Below are 20,923 nucleotides of genomic sequence, written 5' to 3' on the forward strand. Positions count from 1 at the left end.
CGCAGGTGGGACAACATGACGTGATTGCGAAGAGAGGAAAGGGGGAGCTGCTGCTGCGAGAGAGAGAAAGAGGATCCTGCGCCACCGTCACGCCCGAGCCGTACGCCGACGATAAGCTCAGGTCCTCGCCTTGCCCTTGACACCGGCGCCCTTGCCCGCCGCCGCTCCCTCTCGCCGCTCGACCCGCTCAAACACCGTCTCGTACCGCGGCGGCAGCTTGGGCTTGTCCTGCACGAGCGCGGGCATGGCCGTCCCGACGTTGTTGGCCGGCGAACCGAGGATGATGCACTCGGACACGCCCTGGATCGGGTCGCGCCGGGCGTTGAACGACGCGTTGAACAGGTGGTCGGTCGTCTTCTCGAACGAGGCGAGCATGAGCACGCTGTCCTTCATCTTGGCGACGCCGAACCGCGTAATGCCGAGGACCTCGCCCTGCGAGGGAAGGCCGGGAACGACGAGGTCAGTTCTCGGTTCAGGGCCAGGGCATGGCGAAGAAGAGGAGGGGGAGAGACGCACCTTGAAGCACATGACGTCGCCGAGGAGCATGAGGTGGCGAGGGTCGACGCCGAGGCCGTGCGAGTCCATCGTGTAGTGGATCTGGCCGATGATGGTCTTGCGCGCCGCCTCGATACCGAGCACCTTCTCGACCTCCATGACGTGGTTCGACGTCGTCAGGTGACCGATGACACCTGTGGGCGACGAGGAGGAAGACGTGAGTCGAGAGCGCGAGAGAGGAGGAAGAGGGAGAGGGAGAGCGGGCGCACCGTCCGTCGTCATGACCTCGCGCAGGCCCTCGCCCTCGACGAGCAGGTCCTTGACGCCCGTGCTGTTCTGCTGGATGACGGCGCGCTGCAGACCGTGCACGCCCTGTGTGCCGGAGAGAAAGAGAGACCGAGTCAGGTTTCGGGTCGACGACGACGGCCACGACGAGTGGAAGAGACGGCGCACCTTGACCGTGATGCCGGGCAAGACGCGACGCAGCCACATCATGCGCCTGTACGCCGGGACCTTGTCCTCGGCGTTGTGGAGCGCGACGATGTGGATCTCGTTCGTCTTCTTCTTGACGGTAATGTCGCCCGACTTGATCTTGAGGCGAGGCGCGTTCGAGATGGACGCAGCGATGCTGTCAAGCGTGACCTCGAGCTGCGGGCGAGGATCAAGAGACGAGGTCAGGGCCGGACCGAGAGGGGGAAAGAGAGAGCGAGAGAGGGCGCACCTGCAGACCGCGAATGGCGCGCATGTCGATGTGGACCGAGACGTAGAGCTGGCCCTGGCTGTAGACGCCGGCGATGACGGACGCGATCTAGAGGCGAGGGAGAGCATGAGCTGCCTGCAGCGAGAGAGAGAGAGAGAGAGAGAGAGAAGAGAGAAGAGGACGTACGTCGCCGAGGAACGTCTTCTCGACACGGCCCTTGACGATGCGCGCCGCCTGCTCCGACTTGTTCTCGACGAGCTTGGCCGTGATAATGGGCGTCGAGATCGTCTTGGCCGCGTTGATGATCTCCTTGATGCGTGGCACTCCGAGCGTGACGTTCATCGAGGCGACACCGGCAAAGTGGAACGTCTTGAGCGTCATCTGCGTGCCGGGCTCACCGATCGACTGCGCGCCGATGGCGCCGACGGCGGTACCTGCGAGGCGAGAGGAGGAGGGAGGACGAGGTCAGGCTCGCGCTCGAGAGGGGGACAGAGAGAGAGAGAAGAGGACGAGGACGCACCGGGCTCGATCTTGGCCTTGACGTACTTGGTCCAGCAGAGCTGGAGGAACTCCTCGATCTGCTTGACCGTCACCTTGGTCTTGTTGTTGACGGCGGCGAGCTGAGCCCGGGTGGCCGAGCCGTTGCGGCTCTCGCCCGGCTTGAGCGGCTTGAGCGCCTCAGGCATGCCGTACGCCGCGCGGTACTCGGCCGCCTTCTGGACGATGTTGACGTCGACGTACTCGCGCACCTCGTCGAGGAACGTCTTGGAGCACGCCGTCGTGAAGTAGGGCGTCGAGAGGCGGTGGTCGACGAGGGCGCTGATCTCGAACGGCAAGAGGCCGTCCTTCTCGGCGTTGTCGAGCTTGAGCGCGCGAGCGTGCGACCACGTGCGGTCGAACACGACGGGCTTGCCGTCGCCCTCGAGGTTGGCCGGGTCGAGGCCGTCGTCGCCGTAGATGAACTGGACGACGCCGCCCGTCGCGTTGCGGACCGACTGGTCGTAGCGGCACGACAGGTCCTCGAGCGCCTTCATGAGGCGGCGCGCCATGTAGCCCGTCTCGGCTGTCTTGACGGCCGTGTCGACGAGGCCCTCGCGACCCGAGATGGCGTGGAACAGGAACTCGGTCGCGCGCAGGCCCGAGTAGAACGAGTTGGACACAAAGCCCTTGGCGAGCGGGTCGACGGCGCCCTTGGGGAAGTGCGGGAGCGAGCGGTCCTGGAAGCCGTTCGGGACACGGTTGCCGGCGATGATCTGCTGGCCGACGCAGGCGACCATCTGCGAGACGTTGATCTTGGAGCCTGGGGCGAGGGGCTCGAGCGTCAGGACCTGCTCGCGCCCGACGACGACGAGAAAGAGAGAGAGAGGACGTACCCTTGGACCCGCAGGTGGCCATGATGAGCGGCGCGTTGTTGCGGCTCAACTCCTCCATGCAGATCTCGCCGACCTGGTCGCGAACCCGGGACAGGTCGCCCGAGATGACCGACTCTAGCGTCTGCTCGACGTTGCTGCCGGGCTGGCACTCGAGCTTGTTGGCGGCGGCGAGCCGGATGTTGTTGTCGGCCGAGGCGTACGCCTTGGCGACGAGGTCGTTCTTCTGCGCCTTGAGGTTCTCGCCCGGCGTGACGTCGCTGATGCCGATCGAGAAGCCCTTGTTGGCTGCGAGAGAGAGAGAGGGGGGAGGAGGCGAGGTGAGGCTCGAGTCGAGGAGGGAAGGGAGAGAGAGAGGGCGAGAGAGGGGCGAGGACGCACCGAGCCAGCGAGCGCAGAGCTTGGCCATGCGGTTCATGCACTTGGCCGCCTCGTCGGCGCCAAAGTCGCGCTGGATGACGGCAAACACGCTCTTCTTGTTGCCGTCGCCGACCGTGCTCTTGTCGAACACGCCGCTGATGATCTCCGAGTTCTGGACGACGAGGTAGCCGTCGTTGACGCTCATGAACGCCGGGTACTCGAGGCCGTGCTCCTTCGAGGGCTTGCCGAACGTCTTGTTCTTGCACTCGAGGTTGACGTTGACCTGCGACTTGCGGTTGGGCCGCATGAGGACGCTGAACACCTGCTTGCCCGTCCACAGGCGCTCGGGCTTCCAGATGGTCGGCGGCGGCAGGTCGACCTCGAGCTCGGCGTCTTGCAGGTACGCGCACGCCTGGACAAACTCCTGGCGGTTGAAGAACGTGTCGCGCCGGGTGATGAGGTAGCAGCCCGTGATAAAGTCCTGCGTCGCCGCGATGATGGGCTCGCCGTTGCGCGGCGTGACGAGGTTGCGCTTGATGTTCATCAGCTGGAACGCCTCCATGCGCGCCTCCTCGGTCTGCGGCACGTCTGCGGGCGGCGAGGAGGAGTCAGTACGGCGGGCTCAAGTCGAGCGAGCCAGAGGGCGAAACGGTGGACGCACGCAGGTTCATCTCGTCGCCGTCAAAGTCGGCGTTGTACGGCGTGCAGACACACTCGTTGAGGCGGAACGTGCGCCACGGGCGGACCTTGACGCGGTGCGACAGGATCGACAGGCGGTGGAGCGACGGCTGACGGTTGAACAGGACGATGCTGCGTGAGGAGGCAGGTGTCAGGTCGCTACGTCGAGAGGAGAGAGTGGAGGAAGGCGAGGACGCACTCGTCGTCGCGAAGGTGGCGCTCGACGACGTCACCGACGCGCAGCTTGTCGGCCATGTAGTTGCGGTCGCCAAACTTGAGGAACTTCTTGAGCCCGGCGTCGCCGCCCTGGTTGATGAAGTTGGCGCCCGGGTGCTGCTCGGTGCCGTTGCGGACCGCCGCTCGTAGCCGCTCGATGTTGTGCGCCGTGACCCGCTCCGGGTAAGTGAGGACCTTGGCGACGCGCTCAGGGACGGCGACCTGCACGAAGCTCGAGCGTCAGGACGATAGACGAGGGCGGGAAGGAAGGGAGAAAGGCGAGGGCGCACCTGGTCGATCATGAGGTTGGGATCTGGCGAGATGACGGTGCGGCCCGAGAAGTCGACGCGCTTGCCCGACAGGTTGCCGCGGAACCGACCCTGCTTGCCCTTGAGACGCTGACACAGGCCCCGCATCGGTTTTGCGCCCTGTGAAAGACGAGTAGAAGTCAGAAGGGGCCGTCGCAGGAGGTCGAGGACAGGCTCGAGGAAGGCGACGCACGATCTCTTTGGGGATGCCGGGCAGCTCCGAGTTGATGTAGGTCGCGACCGCGAGCTGGAGGAACTCCCATTGCTCCTGCGAGGGGAGGAAGAGGGCGAGTCAATGACGCTCGAGGGCGACGAGGGAGAGACGAGGGGAGCGCACCATCAGGTTCTGCGTCGTGACGCCCTTGGCCAGGCCCGTCTTGATGACGGCGTTCATGAAGACGATCTCAGTGAGCTTGACGGTCAGGTCGTCCTCGTTGCTGCGGGCGGGAGAAGGAGCGTGAGCATGACGAGCGCTCGAGGGCGGACAAGGGACACAGAGAGAGAGAGGAGGACGCACGTCGCTGCCTCCTGCGACACGCTCGGCCGGATGCAGACAGGCGGCACCGAGATGTACTGCCACAGGAACTCTTCTGGTCGGCCGGCGGTCGGGTCGAGGCCGAGCAGCTCGCAGTCGGCGCTCGTCACCTTGCGGAACAGCGACAGCGTCTTGAGCGGGTTCAGGTCCTCGATCGCCTTGTCGACGTGCGCCTCGAGCTGCTTGTCCTCGCGGATCGCCTCCTCGAAGCTCGCCTTCCACGCCTGGTGGTTGCCCTTGCCCTCGGCGCCGTCGCGCCCGCCGGCGTCCTTCTTGAGGTTGCGCCCGCGCCACTTCTCGTGCCCGATGCGCATCGCGCCGATCTTCTTGACGACGCCGTTGATGGCGCCGCAATGCGGGCACGACGTGCACTTGCGGCACAGGGCCGCGAGCTGCTTCGAGTAGGCGGCGAGGGTGAGGGAGTCGATGTTGGGACGGCGGAACAGGGCGAGGAACTTGCGGTGCTGCGCCGAGTCGAGGAGGATGCGCGAACATGTCTGTAGGCGGGCGAGTGTGTCAGGTGGGCGGACCTGAGAGGGAGGCGAGGGGACGCACCTTGCAGATGCACTGGAGGATGCCGAGGACGTGCTTGAAGTAGCCGATGTGGAAGCAAGGCAGGACGAGCTTGATGTAGGCGTAGTGGCCGACGCAGTCTGCGAGGCTGAGCCCGCACGTCTCGCACTTGCCGCTCTTGTCGCTCGTGCCGAGCCGCTTGTCGAGGACACCATGCTCGACAGGTCGGCGGTCGCCGGGCGTGTACAGGTCGCGCTGGTTGGCCTCAAACTCGGCGATGGCGACGGCCTCGCGGGACGACAGGACCGAGAACTGGATGTGCTTGCTGCAGGAGGGAGGGCGAGGGGGGGAGGAGGAGGAAGAGGTCAACACGCTGCTGGGTCGGCGCGTAGAGCGCAGGTGTGCCCGAGAACAGCTCTTGTGCCCTTCTGCGAAGCGTCCCACCCGCCCCGAGTGCCCACTCGCGCCAGAGCGAGGGGTCACACCGCCTCGCTCAGTCGACGAGGTCGTCGCTCGCTCGCCTCGCCTCGTGGGCTGCGCACGCCGCTGCGCTGTACTCTGAGAACCGGACAAAGGATGAGACTGGGGACGCACATGCGTTTTGGCGCCTGGTCTGCGACGAGGAGCTTCATCTCGTCGAGCGTCGAGCTTCAGCCCGGTCGCTCCGTCTCCTGGCGGGTGCTGGGTGCCGTTGGGTGGCCTGATGAGCGGCTGTGCGGCGGCTGGGCAAGCGTCGAAGTCTGGCGGTGCTGTGCGAGGGCGGCGCGGTGAGGGACTGTCTTCCTCCGCCCGCGCTCGCTCACGGCGAGATTCAGGTCTCGACTGAATCTCTCTGGCAGGCTCTGCGGCTCCCCTGCTCGCACTAGGTCGCTCTGTCTCTCGCACTTTCTGCTCGCAAGTAACTCTGCACGACCGAGAAGTGGCTGCCACGACCCTCGTTCCAGAACGGAGAGAGGGAGAGGGGCGCTACCAACCGACGCAGAACCAGCTGCGCCCAAGCGCGCATCGCCGACAGGCGAGACATAGATAGGGAGCAAAGAAGAGTGCGAGGAACGAGAGAGAGGAAGGAGGGGGAGGAGGGGCGGAAGAGGAAGCTCTAGGCACGGTGGCTCGCGGCGCGGTGCGAGCGCCGGATGCGCTTCGTCTGGAGCGACGCGCACTGCATCGCGTCGCACGACGAAAAGTCGACCGATCCGCCCGTCTTGGCCGCCGCCGCGTTCTTGCCGTCCTTGCACACGTTCATCTGCGAGCGGGAGAGTAAGGCGAGGAGGAGAGGAGAGGGTCAGTGCCCGACTACCAGTGGCTCAACGAGAGGAGAGAGAGAGGGAGACGCACAGCGCGCATGCACGAGTTGTAGTCGGTGTAGGCGGCAGGAGGAGCCGACGCCGAGGTGGATGCGGCCTGCGACGACGTGGCCGGACGGGTCGAGGCGGCGGCGGTGGTGGTCGTCCTGCGACGACGACGTGTCAGTGACGAGGCCGTCCAGAGTAGACAGGGAGAGGGACGCACTTGATAGCTGAGGTGACGACGGGCTTGGTCGACGACGAGGGCGCAGCCGGCTTGGACGAGGCAGGAGGAGCCGAGGTCGCGACGGGCTTGGAGCTCGACGCGGCGGCCGAGGTTGCCGGCGCCTTTGAGGTCGTGACAGGCGCCTTGGAGGCCGAGGTCGAGGGAGCAGGCGCAGGCGAAGCGCCGTCCTGGCAGTAGCCGGTGGGCGCGAGGCCCGAGACGACCTCGTGGCACCTGTCGGTCGAGTAGGCCGACGTGCCGTCCCAGGTGCCGGTGCCGGGTGCGACGTAGTCGCCGGTGACGTCGTAGCTCGAGCTGTAGTAGATCTGTGGCGCGAGGAGGGGCCGTCAGGACGGTCGAGGGCAAGGAAGGCGGCTTGAGAAGGTCGACTTACGTCCTGCGAGCGGGACCGAGTTGTCAGGAGCTGCCTGACAGAGGCTCGAACGGGAGAAAGAGGGACGCACCCAGACGACGCCGGGAGTCTGCTCGCTGTAGAAGCCCGGGATCGAGACGCCGGCGGGAAGCTTGGTCGTGCCGCCCGAGGTGATCTCGATGTCGGCGCACTGAGGGTAGAACTGGGCGCCGCCGGCCTGGCCAGCCGAGTGCAGGGCGAGGAGCTCGAAGCGGACGATGTACTTGCCCGGCGCGAGCGACTTGGGGATCGTGACCTGCTCGAGCGACGAGGAGAGTGTCAGGCGGGTTCGAGGCTCGAGCGCGAGAAAAGGGAGGGGGCGCACCTTGTTGCGGCCCTTGTTGGCGATCATGTGCGAGACGGCCCACTCGGACGAGCTCGGGTAGTAGGCCTCGGACGCGATCTCGACCCACTTGGCGCCGAGCGAGTTGGCGTTGTCGCCGTAAGGCGCAATCCACGCCGTGATGGGGCCCTTGTGCGACGGGTCGATCGGGTCGGCGCCGCGAGCGCCGCTGTGATACCCTGCAGAACGAGGGAAGCGTCGTCAGTGAGATGCCGTGGGCGACGAGGAGGAAGAGGAGGACGCACACTCGGGCTCGATCACGTCGCCGGCCGCAACCGAGAGCGTGCTCGCCGCCGGCGTCGCACCCTTGTCGTTGCAGGCCATGAGCGCCGAGTTGACTTCCTGGACGGGCGAGTTGCTGGTCGAGCCACGCACTGCGGGAGAGCGCGAGGTCAGATCAAGGTCGTCGAGGAGGGGGAGGGAGGGACGCACTGTAGGGAGCTGCGACGCCGACACCGCCCGTCGCCGTGTCCTTGCCGTTGACCCAGACAGACGTGACGATCGTGTGCGCCGAAACCGAGGACGCCGTTGCGACCAGCGCGACGGCGAGAGCAGCCAACTTGGCGACCATGACGGAAAGACGAGAGGAGGGGGAGGGCAGGGGGGATGAAAGGAGAGACGAGGGAGTGGCGGGGAGAGGAGAGAGGGCGAGGGTGAAAGAAGGAAGAGACGCAGAGAGGCGAGAAAGAGCGCGCGCCGATTGTGCGAGCTGTCCGAACGGAGACGGGCAGCGGCAGCCGAGCCGCTCGGGCAGGCCCCGAGCGGTCTTCTTGGCCGCAGGAGCACGCGGAGAGTCCGATCGCCTCCGCTCGGCGACGAGGTAATCTGGCGCTAGCGAAAGCGGGAGGATGGCTGCAGCAGCCTGAGCCGTGTGAGGTCGAGGAGGACGGGGCGGCGACTAGCTCGACTGCACTCGAGCGGCGGCCGGATCGTCCCCTGCAGCTCAGAGCGCTGTGAGAGACCCACACCCGGCCCTCGGCAAGCCCGAGGAGAGCTGAGCGGAGGACAACGGACCGCAGCGGGAAGAGCGAGCACTCGCGTGCGCCTGGACCGCCCGCAACGGCCGCGGTCGCTGGGGGCGGACACTCGGACCAGCCCGAGAGCGCTCGAGCATCGAACGCAAGCTGTGGGGCGTGCGAGAGTGCGAGAGCCGCCGCGAGCTGATGAGGGTCGAGGGAGAGCTCGGCTCGTCCTCGTCTCGCTCCACGCCTCGCTCGACTGGCGACCATGGCAAAGCAGGACAAGGACAACAAGCAGGGCGGCAAGAAGCGCGGCTTCCAGGTCGGCCCTCGCCTCGCAAAGGGCGCCTACACCGGCCACGGTCCGTCTCTCCCCTCCCCCTTCCCCCTCCTCGCTCAACGACCCCCTCGAGCTGACCCGACCGCGCCGCACAGCCGACCGCATCAAGCGCACCCTCATCCACAAGGCCAAGGTCAAGAAGGCCTACGCCAAGACGCTCAAGCAGGAGGGCTACGACGCGCCTCATCACGGCGGCGGCGCAGCAGGAGGAGCGGCCAGGGCCAAGGGCAAGGGTCGCGCGCAGCAGGACGACGGCGAGCCGGTCGAGGACGAGAACGAGAAGGAGGCCGAGCGCGAGCGGCTGCGCAGGCGGCTGTACGGCGACGACGACGCCTCGGACGACAACGAGCAGAGCGGCGACGAGTCGGACAGCGACGGCGCGGCCAAGGGCAAGTCGGCGCGCTTCTCCCAGACTCGACGGGCCGCCAGCGACGACGGCGACGACGACGACGACGACGACAACTCGGCCTCGCCCTCACCGTCACCTGAACCCGAAATCGCCCCTCCTCGCTCGCGCCAGCCCCTTCCCTCCCAGTCCTCCTCACACGCCTCGTCCCGCCCGCCCAAACGCCAGCGTCAAGCACCACTACCCGCACCCGTACCCGTCAAGAAGGCGTCCGCGCCGCAGGCACAGCAGCAGCCCAAGCGGCCCAAGCTGTCCGAGAAGGAGCTCGAGCAGCTGCGCGAGAAGCGGCGGCAGGAGAAGCGGGCGGGCGGGCAGCGCAACGCGCGAGGGCAGGCCAAGCTCGGTGGGAGGATGGAGCACCTGTTGGGCAAGATCCGTCGCACGATGGAATCTTAGACGCCGTCGCCGTTGGCGAGGCGGTTTGTCGTTCCTCTTCTTCCTTCTCCTCGCGCGTGCCGCCGCTCGGTCCGCTCGATCGTCCGCGGTCCCGCCCCTGTTCGTCAATCGTTTTCGACGCTGCGTCAGCCCTCGGCGTCCTGCTGCCCGTCCTAGCGGGTCGGGTCAGCGGCTTCTCCGGTGCGCTCTGCGACCGGCCTCGACCTCTGTCGCGGCCGACGTCGCCCAGCTTCCCTCGTCTCGTCTCAAGGCGCTCGTCGCCTCGACACAGACCGAGATGCACTCGGCGCGACCTGTTTCCCGAGCGACGTCGCGCAGCTCGGCGCACGAGTCGAAAACGCTCCTCAACCTCACCAACGAGCTTCACCAGCTACAGCTTGGCGCCATCAGCCTCAAGGTCGTCAATCCAGCTCTCGCGGCTTCGGTGCGCCAGTTCGCCGACCGGGTCAGCAACGGCGTCGGCAACTGGCCCGTGTGGAACGCGCTCGCGACGCTTCGAGACGAGACGACCTCGCCATCGCGCCCGCTGCAGGCTTCAGTCTTCCATATCGTCGAGACGGTCAAGCTGGGTCTGCTGCACTCGACTATCACGTCCGTCTCGTCCATGGTGCGTCTCCCTCTTCCCTCTCCTCTCCCCCCGCCTGGACTCGGACTGACTCTTTCTTCTCATGCAGGCGCCAGCTTTCGCCGCCATCAACCACATCATCGTGCGTCCTTTTCGACCTCGCGACGAGCGTGTGGACCCGTCGCTCATCAATGGCTCGCCGCAGAACTTTGGGAGCGTCACGAACGCGCTCGAGCAGGCGCACGGACCCTCTTCTTCTGTGCGCCCCCTCGCCATCCACTCTACCTCGCAATCGAAGTAGAGTGACACTGACAGAGTGTCCATCGCGTCGACAGCTCCCTGCCCCAACCGTCGACAGCTCCGACTCGGCGGGCAGCTCGCCCGTATCCTTCTCGGTCTCTCGCCATCGCCTCCTCGCACCCTCCTCCTCCTCCTCAGCATCATCCGCATCGTATGCCGCTCGTTACGCCGTCCCGGCCTTTACCTCGGCGCCTCGATCTCCCCTCGGGAGCGCAAAGCCGTCGTCGACGCAGCCTCGCCTCGACGAGTCGTACGCCGTCTTCAACGCCGCCTTGCTCCACCTCAGCCGCGTCCGCCCAGCTCAGCCGCTGCCTCACGACTCGAGCGTCGAGATTGACACGGCGGTTGAGAAGCTCGAAGCAGCAGTGCCCACGAGCGCAGCCTGGGAAGCCCTGTCGGTCGTCAAGCCCCGAGGCGCGCTGCCAGGCGAGGAGACGTCTTTCCAGCAGCAGGTCCTCGAGCGGCTGCATGTGCTCGTGGTCGAGTTGGGGGAGGGCACGCTGTGGGAGGCCGAGCTCATCGTGCGTCCGCCTCTCGCCCCGCACCCTCGCACGGACCCTCGCCCCGACCGAGCCTGACTGACCTCGATGCCCCCCTTCTACAGCGCCTACAAGTCAGCAGTATTCTCGGCATCATCGTGAGTCCCTCTCGACGCTCTCGAGCGACCAAGCCCCTAACTCTCTCGCTCGTGCAGGACGAAGGCGAGAAGCACGCTCGCTGGCAGCAGGTGCGCTCGCCTTTCACAGACTTTTTCGCCGCCCCGAACTCACCTCCCGACGTCAGCACCACGCGCGCAGCTTGGCAAAGCGCTCGCCGGTCAGGCAGCTCGTCTCGGCGCGCACAGCGGCGAGGTACCGAGTCTCGCAGGAGGACTTGGCGAGGCGGTGGACGTAGCTTTCCATGCAACGACGACTGGACGACTCGCATTCTCACGCTCGAGAGACGCTCTCGTGTGACACACTCTCGACGACGAGAGACCCAGAGAAAAGGAGCGAGAGGAAATGGACACGTTGCACCTCGAGCGTCGCAGCGCTCGAGCCCGTCCTCGAATCCCGCTCGTTGTCTCGCTCTCACCCCTCCGCTCGACGAGGGCTCAGACACACTCCGACGCCGATGACGCTCGGGCTGTACGGCGGCGGTGGGAGGGAAGGCGCCCGCTCGGGAACCTGCGCGAGCCCGGAGCTGCCGTCCTGCGCCGCCTCCTCCGCCGCCGACACGAGCGACTGCGGCTCGAGCGTCAAGCCCGCTCCTCGACGAGTGTTGCGGTATGGGGTCGGCGAGTCGGGCGCGCGGAGCGAGACGGTCGCGGGGCGGTCGATGGAGGGAAGCGCGCTGCCGGCCGAGTGGCCCTGCGGGATGGTCGACGAGTAGCCCGGGGAGGCGGGCTCGTCTGCGGTGGCGTAGGGAATGGTGGGCAGGTGTCGCAGCTCGTCGTAGGTGGCTGAGCGCGCTGGCGAGTTGACGAAGACGAACGTCGAGGGAGGGTAGGCGGAGGAGAAGGCGCGGTCGCGGGCTTGCTCGTTGTCGTCCGGGTCGGCTCGGATGCGCTGGAACGCTGCAGGCGTAGGACGAGTCAGCTACTGAGCTGCTGCTGGCACAAGTGCGAGGACGAGAGAGGGCAAGAGGAGAGCGATCGGGCTCACCTCGTGCTCGCCGTTTCCTCCACACGACCGCCAGCGCGAGCCCGATTGCGCCCAGGCCGAGTACGACGAGCACGACGACGACGCCGTAGGTCCACTTGGGCGTGGCGCTGCCGCTGTCGCTCGAGTCGGCTCCTCGTCCACCGTCGCCGCCGTAGATGATGTCGTCGGTCGCGGCGGGCAGCATGCGCGGGGCAGATGCGGGCGAGCGTGCGCCGGCAGCACGAGCAGCGCTGACTGCCCGTCGAGCGAGTGTGGAGAGGGAGAACAAGCTGTGAGAGGCGGGCGAGGCGCCAGCGTTCGGAACAGGCCTGAGCGAAACCGGGGACGACGCAAAGTCCGAGACACAAGGCGGTGCAGCAGCGACGCGAGCACCGCACCGTCGAGCGCGCAAGCAGCCGTGTGTAGCCTCGAAGCACAAGCGAGAGAAGGAAGCACGGGCGAGCAGCAGAGCGAGAGAGCCGAAAGTCGTGCACGAGCCGGCGGCGACGACAACGACGACGCAGGCTGAGCAGGAGCACAACAGCTAAGCAAGCAAAGCTGCACGATGCAATATCACTACAAGAGACCCCTCAGTCACTCGCGCCCCGTCACCCACTGCTTCTTCTGCTTGTGCCACGCCTTGAGCGCCTCCTCCTCCTGCTCGTCCGCTCCCTCGGCCCTCGCCTCGAGCAGCCGCCGCAGCGCGCCGCGCATGTCCGCCTCGTCGACGTCGAGCACCTTGCGCTCGAGGCCCTCGCGCGCACCGTCGACGAGACGAAGCCGCCGCGCTCGCGCGCTCGCCGCGACGCGCTTGTCGCGCTGGCCCGACGTCGGCTTGACGGCGCGGCCGACCTCGCGCTCGGCGAGGTAGTCCTCGAGCGCCGACTCGTCGCTCGGGGCCGAGTCGGCGAGGTCGTCCTCGGACGAGTAGGTGGCCGTCGTGCGTAGGGCGTAGCCGAGCGGATCCTCGTCGGACAGCGGCCCGTCCTCGAGCGGCTTGTCGACCGAGAGGCGAGGACGACGGGGCGGCATGAGCGAGGCGGAGAAGGAGATCTTGACGGGGCGACGGCGGGGCGAGGCGGTCGACGAGGAGGAAGAGGAGGAGGAGGTGCGTGCGGGCCAGAAATGGTCGGCGAGGTGCTGGTCGGGGCTGTCGGGCGCGGCGGGCTGCTGCGCATCGTCGAGCGCCTGCGCCGGCTCGTCTCGACGAGCGAGTCGCGAGGGCGCCTTGATCGTCGCGTCGCCGTCCTCCTCGTCCGCCAAGTTGGGCGCGACGACCGGCTCGCGCGCCTTTGGCGCGCGCCCGACGAGCACGAGGTCGTCCGCGCCCAACTCACTCTCCTCGTCGTCCCGCTCGGCAGCATCGCCGCCTTGCGCTGCGCCGGCATCGTCGTCCATGGGCATCTCCTCGCTCGCGCTGACGTCGAGGAGGCCCGCTCCCGGCCGCAGCGTCATGTCGCCCACCTCGTCGTCGCTGCCGCCCTCGTCGTCGGCCATCTCGTGCTCCGCTCCCTCGGCGAGCAGCCCCTCGAGGACGGGCTCGCGCGCCTCGCTGCGCCGGCTCTGCTCGTCCTCCCACGTCTCGAGCACGATGCTCGACTCCATGCCCGCGCCATCGTCCTCGGCCGCACCGCCGTCGCCGAGGCTCAGCTGCAACGACGGCGCGTCGTCAAACTCGCTCGTCGTGTAGCGGAAGACGGGCGCGCCGTGCTCGACGACGGGCTCGTGCGCGCGACGGGGCGAGCTCGAGTGCTGGCCGGCCGGGGCCGCGAGCGCCCATGGTGCGGGCATGCCCGGTGCGCCGAGCGAGGGGCGCGAGCCACCTGGGACGCCGAGGCGTGCCGGCGAGGCGGGCTGGGGCGCGCGAGGCGAGGGCGGCGGGTTGAGCGCGCCTCGGGCGCCGGACAGGTCGGGCGAGGTCGAACGCGCGAGGCTGGTCGAGAAGGTCGGCGCTCGGTGCGGCATCGACTGGGCCGTGACAGCGAGGGCGGCACGAGGCGGGCGAGCGCGAGAGGCGGACTGGGCCGTCGACGGCGGGATGGGCGGCGGCGGCGCAAGGTGGCTGGAGGAGGATGCGGCCGGGTGGGCGGCTGCGCTCGTCGACGGCTGGTCGCGGAAGACGCCGAGACTCGAGGCCGAGGCGCGAGGCGAGCGAGACGAGGAGGTGGTGGTCGAGGGACCGGGGAGGACGAGTTGCGAAGGTCGGGCGCGCGAGGCCTTGCGGGGCGAGTCGGCGGTGAGGTTGGACTTGTCGCCGAGGGCACGCTTGCGAGGGCTGCTGAACGTCGAGCTGCTGCGAGGCGAGCGGGCGCGCTGCGACGATGCCGCGCTGGACCTGGACCGCTTGTTCTGCTCCTGCTCGTCCTCCTCGGTCGCCGTGCGCTTGGCCCGTCCGACGCGGTCGGACGTCGCGCCGCCGTTATCGCCGCTGCGATAGAGGCTGAAGATCGAGGACGACGATGGGCGCACGGCAGTCAAGCTGGAGCTTGGCCTCGCCGTGTGGAGCTGCGCGGGGAGAAGGGGTGAGCGAGTGCGCGCACGGTCGAGCGAGGGAGAGGGAGGACGCACCTTGCCCTTGACGCGAGACCGTCCACCAGGCGCAATGCCCAGTCCGACCTCGTCGTCGTTGCCCTCGTCACTCTCCTCGTCCGCCTCGCGCTCCTTCCCGCGCCTCGTCACCTTGCCTGCCCGCCCGCCCTGCCCTCGCGCCGCTCCCTGGCTCCTCGAGCTCCTCGAGCTGCGCTGCGACCCTCCACCCACGCTGCGAGCCTCGACCGAGGGCGAGCTCTCCCCGCCGCTCCCCTCCTCGCCGCTCGCGCCGCCACCTCCACCATGGTGCGCGCTCCCGCCGACGGGCTTGCGCGCCGCCTTGCGGCCGTAGAGCCGTCCTGCGGCACCTGCGGCGCCGGTGCGGCTGTGCGAGCGAGCCCGAGGGGGAGAGGGGAGGTCGTCGTAGTCGGTGTCGGGCATCGAGCGATGAAGATGAGGCGCGGCGTGGAAGGCGTGGGAGGGGGCGGGTGAGTCGGAGGGGGCTCGTAGGTGATGTGTAAGAAGGTGCCGAGCGGGACTGGGTCGGCTGAGCGCGAGGCGGCGGGACCGAGCGAGGTGGAAGAGGGAGAGGGAGGAGAGGGCGACGAAGGGGCAATCAGGTCAACGCGCTCGGCTCGGTACAGTGCCGACAGGGCACCGGGGCATCTAGACAGGTCGAGAGGATGAGAGAGGAGTACGGCACTGAGAGAAAGAGAGGCAGGGAGCCGACACGCGCGACGACCAACTTGCCCGCCGAGCCGGATGGCATCTCTCGCGCCTCGCCTGCTCCTCTTGCGCACAGAGAAAGAGAGAGATGGGGAAACCTGCGTATGTACCATGCCCTGCGCCCTCTCCTGGCGCGCTCTAGCCCCAGCGGAACTGGTACTGCTGTCCTCCTCCTCCTCCTGCCTGCGCCTGCTGGAAGAACTGCTCGAACCCGCCGCCTCCTCGCGAGCCGCCCTGCTGGAAGAAGATGGGCTGCCCGCCGCCGCCGAACGGGTTGCCGCCGCCGCCGCCGAAGCCGCCGTGGCCCGAGTGAGGGTCGTTCGGGTCCTCGCCGGCGTCGAAGCGAGCGCGCAGCTCTGCGGGACGGGGCCGACGAGCGCACAAGGTAGAAGAGATAGGCGCAGGAGACAGGGCGAGAGGGAAGGAGGAGAGGAAGGAGGGAGAGAGGGTCAGTGCGTGCCTCGAGAGACATGGGCGGGCGAGCGGGCGACGACGACGCACCCGGGTTCGAGATGACCTCGTACGCCTCGTTGAGCGCCGACATCTTCTCCTCGCTGCCGCCCTCCTTGTCCGGGTGCGCCTTGAGCGTCGCCTTGCGGCTGTAGCGAGGGAGAAAGAGAGGGAGGGGAACTCGAGGTCAGTGCGTCGCTCGGAGAAAGAGAGGCAGGGAGCGGGAGGACGCACTATGCGCGCTTGATCGTCTTGTCGTCTGCGTCTCGAGCGACGCCGAGGATCTTGTAGTAGTCCTGGAGGCGAAAATGCGAGGGTCAGTGCGAGTTCACAGTTCCATAGCTCGGCGGCGGCATTTGCAGGCTGCCGACGAGCAGAAGGACAAAGAGGAACTGCGCCGACGCACCTTAGACTTGCTCTGCTTGAGAAGCCGCTGCGCCTTCTGCAGCCGCTCGAGGACCCCCCTGTCGCTCCTGCCCGTCGCCTCGAACGCGGCGCTCAGGACCCGGACCGCCTCGTCGTACTGCTCGCCCTTGAGCAGCTCGTCCGACTTGGCGACGAGCGCCCACGTGTCGTCCGGGTCGAGCTCGAGCGCGTCGCGGCACGCGGCGGCCGCCTTGCGCGGCGAGTCGAGCGTCACGTACGCGCGGCACAGGGCGCTCGTCAACGCGCGCAGGAGCGGGCTCTTGCGCGCGAGGGGGGGGTCGCCAGCGGGCAGGGGCGCCTCGTCGAGGGGCGCGCCGCGCGCGACGGGCTTCTGGTACGCCTCGAGGAGCGCCTTGACGGTCGCGAGGACGCCCTCGCGCGACGACGAGCCGGCGATCGTGACGGCCGCCTCGGTCCACCGGCCGGCGTCGACCCAGTTGCGCAGCTGGGCGAGCTCCTTCTCGAGCTTCTTGAGCGTCTTGAGCGGCTTGGCGCACGTCTTCGAGTCGGGGTCGGCCGCGAGGCAGCGCTTGAGGGACGCGTGCGTCTCGAGCGGGACAGCGAGGCCGTGGTCGGTGAACAGGGACGACAGGAGGGCGATGCGCACGAGGAGGTGCTGGGGGAGGGTAGGGGACAGGGCCGACGCGCGCGACAGGTCGCCAATGGCCGAGTCAAAGTCGTGGGCGAGGAGGGCGCACTCGGCGCGCAGGAGGCGGAGCGACAGGGCCTGGGGCGACGTGTGGATGGCCGCCGACGACGACGAGATGCAACGGTCGAGGTTGGGCGGCGAGCGCGCGAGGGCCTTTTGCGCGGCGAGGTACTCCTTCTTGGCGGCGACGACTTGCTGGCGCTGCGGGTCCGGGCCTGGCGGGTCAGCTCGACGTGCGACGATGGAGGACGGAGAGAGAGAGAGAGAGGACGGGTGGACGCACAAGCTCGTTGGCCTCCTTGACCTCCTTGTCGTGGTCGCCCTTGTCCTTGGCGGCCGATCCGAGGAAGAGGTCGATCTGGGCTTTGGCGTCGTCGAACTCGGCGAGCTTTGTGTGGATCTTTGCGAGCTGAAGGTGGGCGAGGTCGTAGTCGCGCACGGCGAGGACGTTGTGGAAGCCGTCCTTGGCTTTGGCGAGGTGGCCGGTTGCGAGGCGGACGGTGGCGCGCTTGTAGAGGGTGGCAAAGTCTTGCGGGTCGCGCTCGAGGCAGTGGTCGTACAGGTCGAGGGCGTCGATGCTCTTGCCCTGTGCGAGCGAGTCCTGGGCGAGCTGGAGGAGGTGCGAGAGGGGGAGGTCGGCGGCGTCGTCGGGGAGGGCGGCGCGGGCGAGGCCTGCGAGGGCGAGCGAGACGAGCGCGAGTGCGCGCATGGGTGCGGCGAGGAGTAGCGAGGTCACTGCTGGGCTCTGGGCGGTGCTGCGTGAGGTCAAGGCGAGAGAGGAGCGACGACACGGAGAACGACGGCGAACACAGAACGTGGCCACGCGCCATCGCTCCGAGGGATGAATCTGGCTGGCTAGATCTCTTGTGAGAGAGCTCCTTAGCCGCTCTGCCTTGCTCCTGTGCCCTCACGAGAGTGTGGTCTTCGTCGCCGGCTTCCCCCCACCGGCTCTCATCAGTGTCGTCGCCCCGCTCCTCTCGCTCTCTCTCTACTGCCTCGAGCCCGACTCTGCTCGTCACCAGAGGGAGCCCAGCACCTCCTCATCTAGTCCCGCCAGCTCGCCCGCGTCCCCATGGCCGCCCCGCCCTCGTCCTCCCCCGCTCCAGCTCCCCCTCGCCTCGTCAACCTGTACAACCGCCGCACGGTCGCCACGTCCAAGAGCTGCTTCGTGTGCCACCGCGAGACGACCACCTGCCTCGCCACCGACGGCCTCACCGACTTCCTCTACGTCTGCCCCTCGCACCTCCTCGACCCCGGCGTGCGTCCCCGCCTCTCTCTCTCTCTCGCCCACCTCATTGCGGTCCTCGCTGACTTGTGCACCTCGTACACAGTTCGCTCGACCCGCTCCCTCGACCTCGACGCCCGCCGCATCCCCTTCGCCGGCCGGCTCGCCCTCTCCCTCGCCCGTCCCCCAGAGCGAGATCGACAAGGTCAAGAAGGAGTACGAGGACAAGCAGAAGCGCAAGGCCGAGTCGGCCTCGTCCGACAGCACCGACAAGGACGCCTCGTCGACCTCGTCGCCGGCGGTCAAACCCGCAGCCTCGACCGCGTTCGGCCTGCTCAAGACCGGCGCATCCGCCCTCTCGTCCCTCACCTCGTCCGCCCAATCCCAGCTCTTCCCTTCTCCCGCTTCACCGTCGCCCTCCGCAACCGACCTCGCACGCGCCGCCGCCCGCGACGCAAAGGTGTTTGTCCTCCAGCGCGACTTTTTCCGCATGCGCAGCGAGGCCAAGCGGCGCGAGTGGGAGAAGCGCGACGCCAAGGAGCGCGGCGGGACGTGGAGCTTCCCCAAGGCGCCGAGGGGTGGGCTGCCGGGCGCGTGAGCGGGCGAGGGCAAAGCGGTGGCGAGGCGCGAGGGCGCGAGGGTCCGTGCGACCGCCGAGCCGGCGGGGCCCGATCAGCCGTCGCCGCCGTACGCCGTCTCGAGGGCTCGCAGGGCCGACGCTCTCGCCTCATTGGACGTCCTCGAGCGTCGAGGTGGGCGTTGATGCGGCGCGAGGGGCATGCCCCGCCGCGCGAGGGCCAGCTCGCTAGCGCCCGATTCGCCACGTTCTCGTCGAAGCGGCGCCCGAGCCGGCCGCAGCGCTCGTCGACGTCTCTCTCGGTGCCGCTCGCGGTGTCCGCGCGATCGAGGTGCGCAGGTCCGGTCGGGTGCGGCGCGGCGCAGGATGTCGGGCTCGTCGACAAGGAGGAGGGGCCAGGGGCGGCGGCACGTCGAGGAGCAGGCTCGCCGATCGGCAATGTACTCGTGCACTTTCTCTCACTTTCTCGCGAGTCGTCGACGGGCAGAGCAGGCTGTCCTTGCAGAGAGACGAGCTACGAAAAGTCGACCTTCTCAAGTCGCTCGTTACCTCCTCGCCCGCCGAATCGGCGTGTCCCTACCGCGAGCGAGCCGCGAGGCCTCCCGCTCGTCGCTCTCGATCTGTTACTCGGCTCAGTCAGTCGGTGGAAGGGCGAGAGAAAGGCGCGACGCACCTGAACGTCCCGCTCGCGCTTGTGCTCGGTCACCAGTTCTGCGATTCGTCCCTGCGTGCGTGGCAATGGTCAGCTCGTCAAGATTTGAAGGCTTGAGAATGTCGCACGCACATTGAGCTTGGTCTTGGGGAGCCCTTTCGCCTTCTGCAGGGTCCAAGGAAAGTGAGGGCTCGTTCGGGGCAGAAAAAACGAGAGGACTGCAGGCTCACCGTGACATCGAGAACGCCGAGGTCGTGCATCGCCTTCATGGCGAGTAGGCAGATGCTGTGGCGCAGGCTTCGGTCCATCGGATTGACGACGCCCTCGAGGCTTTGCGTCCTGCGCGTACCGTGAGGTTGGGCGGCGAGTCGAGCCGTCGGGACGCCGCCGTGACCGAGGCCCGTCTCGACGACGACGCCGACGCCATGCCGATAGTCGGTAAGGAGGAAGTAGTTGCAGGCCGCGAGCGTGCTGTACCTGCGGTCGAGGGGTTCGGGTTTGAGAAGGTTCGCGCACGGGCTTCGGCTCGGGAAAGAGAACGAGGGGACGCACCCGATGAGCTGCTTGATGTGCGCCGACGTGTTCTGTGACTGCGTCCAGCGCTTGTTGCTCGACGGCTGCCAATCGGCGGGCGACACGTAGCCAGCTTGCTGCGAGAGAGGGCGGTTCAGCGAAGGGCGACGGACCGGTCGCAAGAGCGCGGTCTCACTTTCTCCTCGACGATCACGAGGTGGAGGTTGGAGGTGACAGGCTTGTGGCTCGTCGCGATGCGCCGTCGAGTGAGGACGAGTGCGTGATCGGGAAAGACGGCTGCGGACGAGGCGGAGCGACAGGTCAGGCACCGTGCGCAGGTCGAGATGGACCGAGTCGACGCACAGGTCGTCTCCTTGACGTGCAGGGCTTGGCTCTGCTGGGTCGTCTTGGGCAGCTTGAGCGTCGGGTGCTGGTGGATGGATACCTCAAGGAGGCCGGCGAGGTCGGGGCGGAGCAGCGAGGTGAGGATCGACGGGAGGGCGGACAAGACGTTGCTCATGACGAGGTCTCTGCGCAAGAGGACGACAGCATTAGCGAGAGCCGCACCATGCGCCCAGTGAAAGAGAGAAGGGACTCACGCGACGTCGCCCTCGCTCGCGAGATGCCGGCGTTGCTGCGGCGTTGCTGGCAGGTCTGGCGCCCCTTGTACTGCCGCCCAATACGCTCGATAGAAGCTCGCCGTAAACGTGGCTGTCCAGGGCTGAGGTACCGCCTTGAAGCTGGCCGCGAACAAGTGAAGCGCGCCGCCGTTCGAGCTGGCGTAGCCGCCGCTCTGCCACGAGCACTCGACCAAGTCCTCGTTCAGGATCGAGATGGCCGGGTGTGCCGTGTTCTGAATGCGGTCGCCATGCTGCGCAGAGATACGGTCAGGTGCGTGAAAGAGGGAGGAAGGGAGAAAGTCGACGCACAGGCCGATCGCTGTAGATGCGCACGAGCCCGTCCGGGGCGACGTCGATTTCTGGCGCTCGAGAGAGGTGTCGGGCAAGCGGTAGGAAAGGGTCGCGTCCCACAGGACGCAGAGACCACCAGGCGAAGCGGCGGAGCGGGTCCCGCTTGTGCCAGCTCAACATGGCGCGCTGACGGAAGAGATGAGCGAGGAGACGAGCGTGGGCTCCGAAGCTGCGCGGG

The 20,923-nt window shown here is 67.8% G+C and overlaps 9 protein-coding genes across 9 annotated transcripts; 3 read left to right on the forward strand and 6 right to left on the reverse strand.

The window, feature by feature from the left end:
* Window positions 1–4: 4 nt before the first annotated feature.
* On the reverse strand, window positions 5–5,807 carry RHOBADRAFT_33526 (uncharacterized protein; the record flags this gene model as incomplete). Its single annotated transcript, XM_018413119.1, has 17 exons — window positions 5–432; window positions 517–689; window positions 765–867; window positions 949–1,143; window positions 1,217–1,303; window positions 1,382–1,629; window positions 1,716–2,495; window positions 2,569–2,853; window positions 2,947–3,513; window positions 3,587–3,735; window positions 3,803–4,041; window positions 4,110–4,247; window positions 4,321–4,395; window positions 4,465–4,564; window positions 4,645–5,159; window positions 5,218–5,500; window positions 5,770–5,807. The coding sequence occupies 17 exons, from the start codon at window positions 5,805–5,807 to the stop codon at window positions 118–120; spliced, it is 4,290 nt and encodes a 1,429-aa protein (XP_018273405.1). The 3' UTR covers window positions 5–117.
* Window positions 5,808–6,271: 464 nt separating this feature from the next.
* Window positions 6,272–8,010, reverse strand: RHOBADRAFT_41350 (glycoside hydrolase family 61 protein; the record flags this gene model as incomplete). The annotated part of the gene is made up of 7 exons (XM_018413862.1): window positions 6,272–6,418; window positions 6,511–6,625; window positions 6,685–7,010; window positions 7,149–7,352; window positions 7,422–7,618; window positions 7,685–7,813; window positions 7,872–8,010. The coding sequence occupies 7 exons, from the start codon at window positions 8,008–8,010 to the stop codon at window positions 6,272–6,274; spliced, it is 1,257 nt and encodes a 418-aa protein (XP_018273406.1).
* Window positions 8,011–8,666: 656 nt separating this feature from the next.
* On the forward strand, window positions 8,667–9,540 carry RHOBADRAFT_41351 (uncharacterized protein; the record flags this gene model as incomplete). The annotated part of the gene is made up of 2 exons (XM_018413863.1): window positions 8,667–8,760; window positions 8,834–9,540. 2 exons carry the CDS (start codon window positions 8,667–8,669, stop codon window positions 9,538–9,540), a joined length of 801 nt encoding a protein of 266 aa, XP_018273407.1.
* A 277-nt stretch (window positions 9,541–9,817) lies between these two features.
* RHOBADRAFT_41352 (uncharacterized protein) lies at window positions 9,818–11,299 on the forward strand (the record flags this gene model as incomplete). The annotated part of the gene is made up of 7 exons (XM_018413864.1): window positions 9,818–10,147; window positions 10,215–10,247; window positions 10,311–10,364; window positions 10,441–10,926; window positions 11,010–11,042; window positions 11,100–11,132; window positions 11,189–11,299. The coding sequence occupies 7 exons, from the start codon at window positions 9,818–9,820 to the stop codon at window positions 11,297–11,299; spliced, it is 1,080 nt and encodes a 359-aa protein (XP_018273408.1).
* Window positions 11,300–11,475: 176 nt separating this feature from the next.
* RHOBADRAFT_41353 (uncharacterized protein) lies at window positions 11,476–12,232 on the reverse strand (the record flags this gene model as incomplete). Its single annotated transcript, XM_018413865.1, has 2 exons — window positions 11,476–11,960; window positions 12,049–12,232. The coding sequence occupies 2 exons, from the start codon at window positions 12,230–12,232 to the stop codon at window positions 11,476–11,478; spliced, it is 669 nt and encodes a 222-aa protein (XP_018273409.1).
* A 341-nt stretch (window positions 12,233–12,573) lies between these two features.
* RHOBADRAFT_51229 (uncharacterized protein) lies at window positions 12,574–14,997 on the reverse strand (the record flags this gene model as incomplete). Its single annotated transcript, XM_018415726.1, has 2 exons — window positions 12,574–14,532; window positions 14,596–14,997. 2 exons carry the CDS (start codon window positions 14,995–14,997, stop codon window positions 12,622–12,624), a joined length of 2,313 nt encoding a protein of 770 aa, XP_018273410.1. The 3' UTR covers window positions 12,574–12,621.
* A 372-nt stretch (window positions 14,998–15,369) lies between these two features.
* RHOBADRAFT_51230 (uncharacterized protein) lies at window positions 15,370–17,516 on the reverse strand (the record flags this gene model as incomplete). Its single annotated transcript, XM_018415727.1, has 5 exons — window positions 15,370–15,638; window positions 15,784–15,881; window positions 15,967–16,028; window positions 16,139–17,008; window positions 17,091–17,516. 5 exons carry the CDS (start codon window positions 17,514–17,516, stop codon window positions 15,421–15,423), a joined length of 1,674 nt encoding a protein of 557 aa, XP_018273411.1. The 3' UTR covers window positions 15,370–15,420.
* Window positions 17,517–17,879: 363 nt separating this feature from the next.
* RHOBADRAFT_41356 (uncharacterized protein) lies at window positions 17,880–18,630 on the forward strand (the record flags this gene model as incomplete). Its single annotated transcript, XM_018413866.1, has 2 exons — window positions 17,880–18,065; window positions 18,139–18,630. The coding sequence occupies 2 exons, from the start codon at window positions 17,880–17,882 to the stop codon at window positions 18,628–18,630; spliced, it is 678 nt and encodes a 225-aa protein (XP_018273412.1).
* A 524-nt stretch (window positions 18,631–19,154) lies between these two features.
* On the reverse strand, window positions 19,155–20,865 carry RHOBADRAFT_41357 (uncharacterized protein; the record flags this gene model as incomplete). Its single annotated transcript, XM_018413867.1, has 9 exons — window positions 19,155–19,229; window positions 19,283–19,333; window positions 19,394–19,426; window positions 19,492–19,738; window positions 19,814–19,911; window positions 19,989–20,071; window positions 20,138–20,304; window positions 20,374–20,645; window positions 20,704–20,865. 9 exons carry the CDS (start codon window positions 20,863–20,865, stop codon window positions 19,155–19,157), a joined length of 1,188 nt encoding a protein of 395 aa, XP_018273413.1.
* Between the last annotated feature and the right edge of the window lie 58 nt (window positions 20,866–20,923).

This window comes from Rhodotorula graminis, assembly GCF_001329695.1.
Source record: "Rhodotorula graminis WP1 unplaced genomic scaffold RHOBAscaffold_2, whole genome shotgun sequence".
NCBI classification, from domain to species: Eukaryota; Fungi; Basidiomycota; class Microbotryomycetes; order Sporidiobolales; family Sporidiobolaceae; genus Rhodotorula; species Rhodotorula graminis.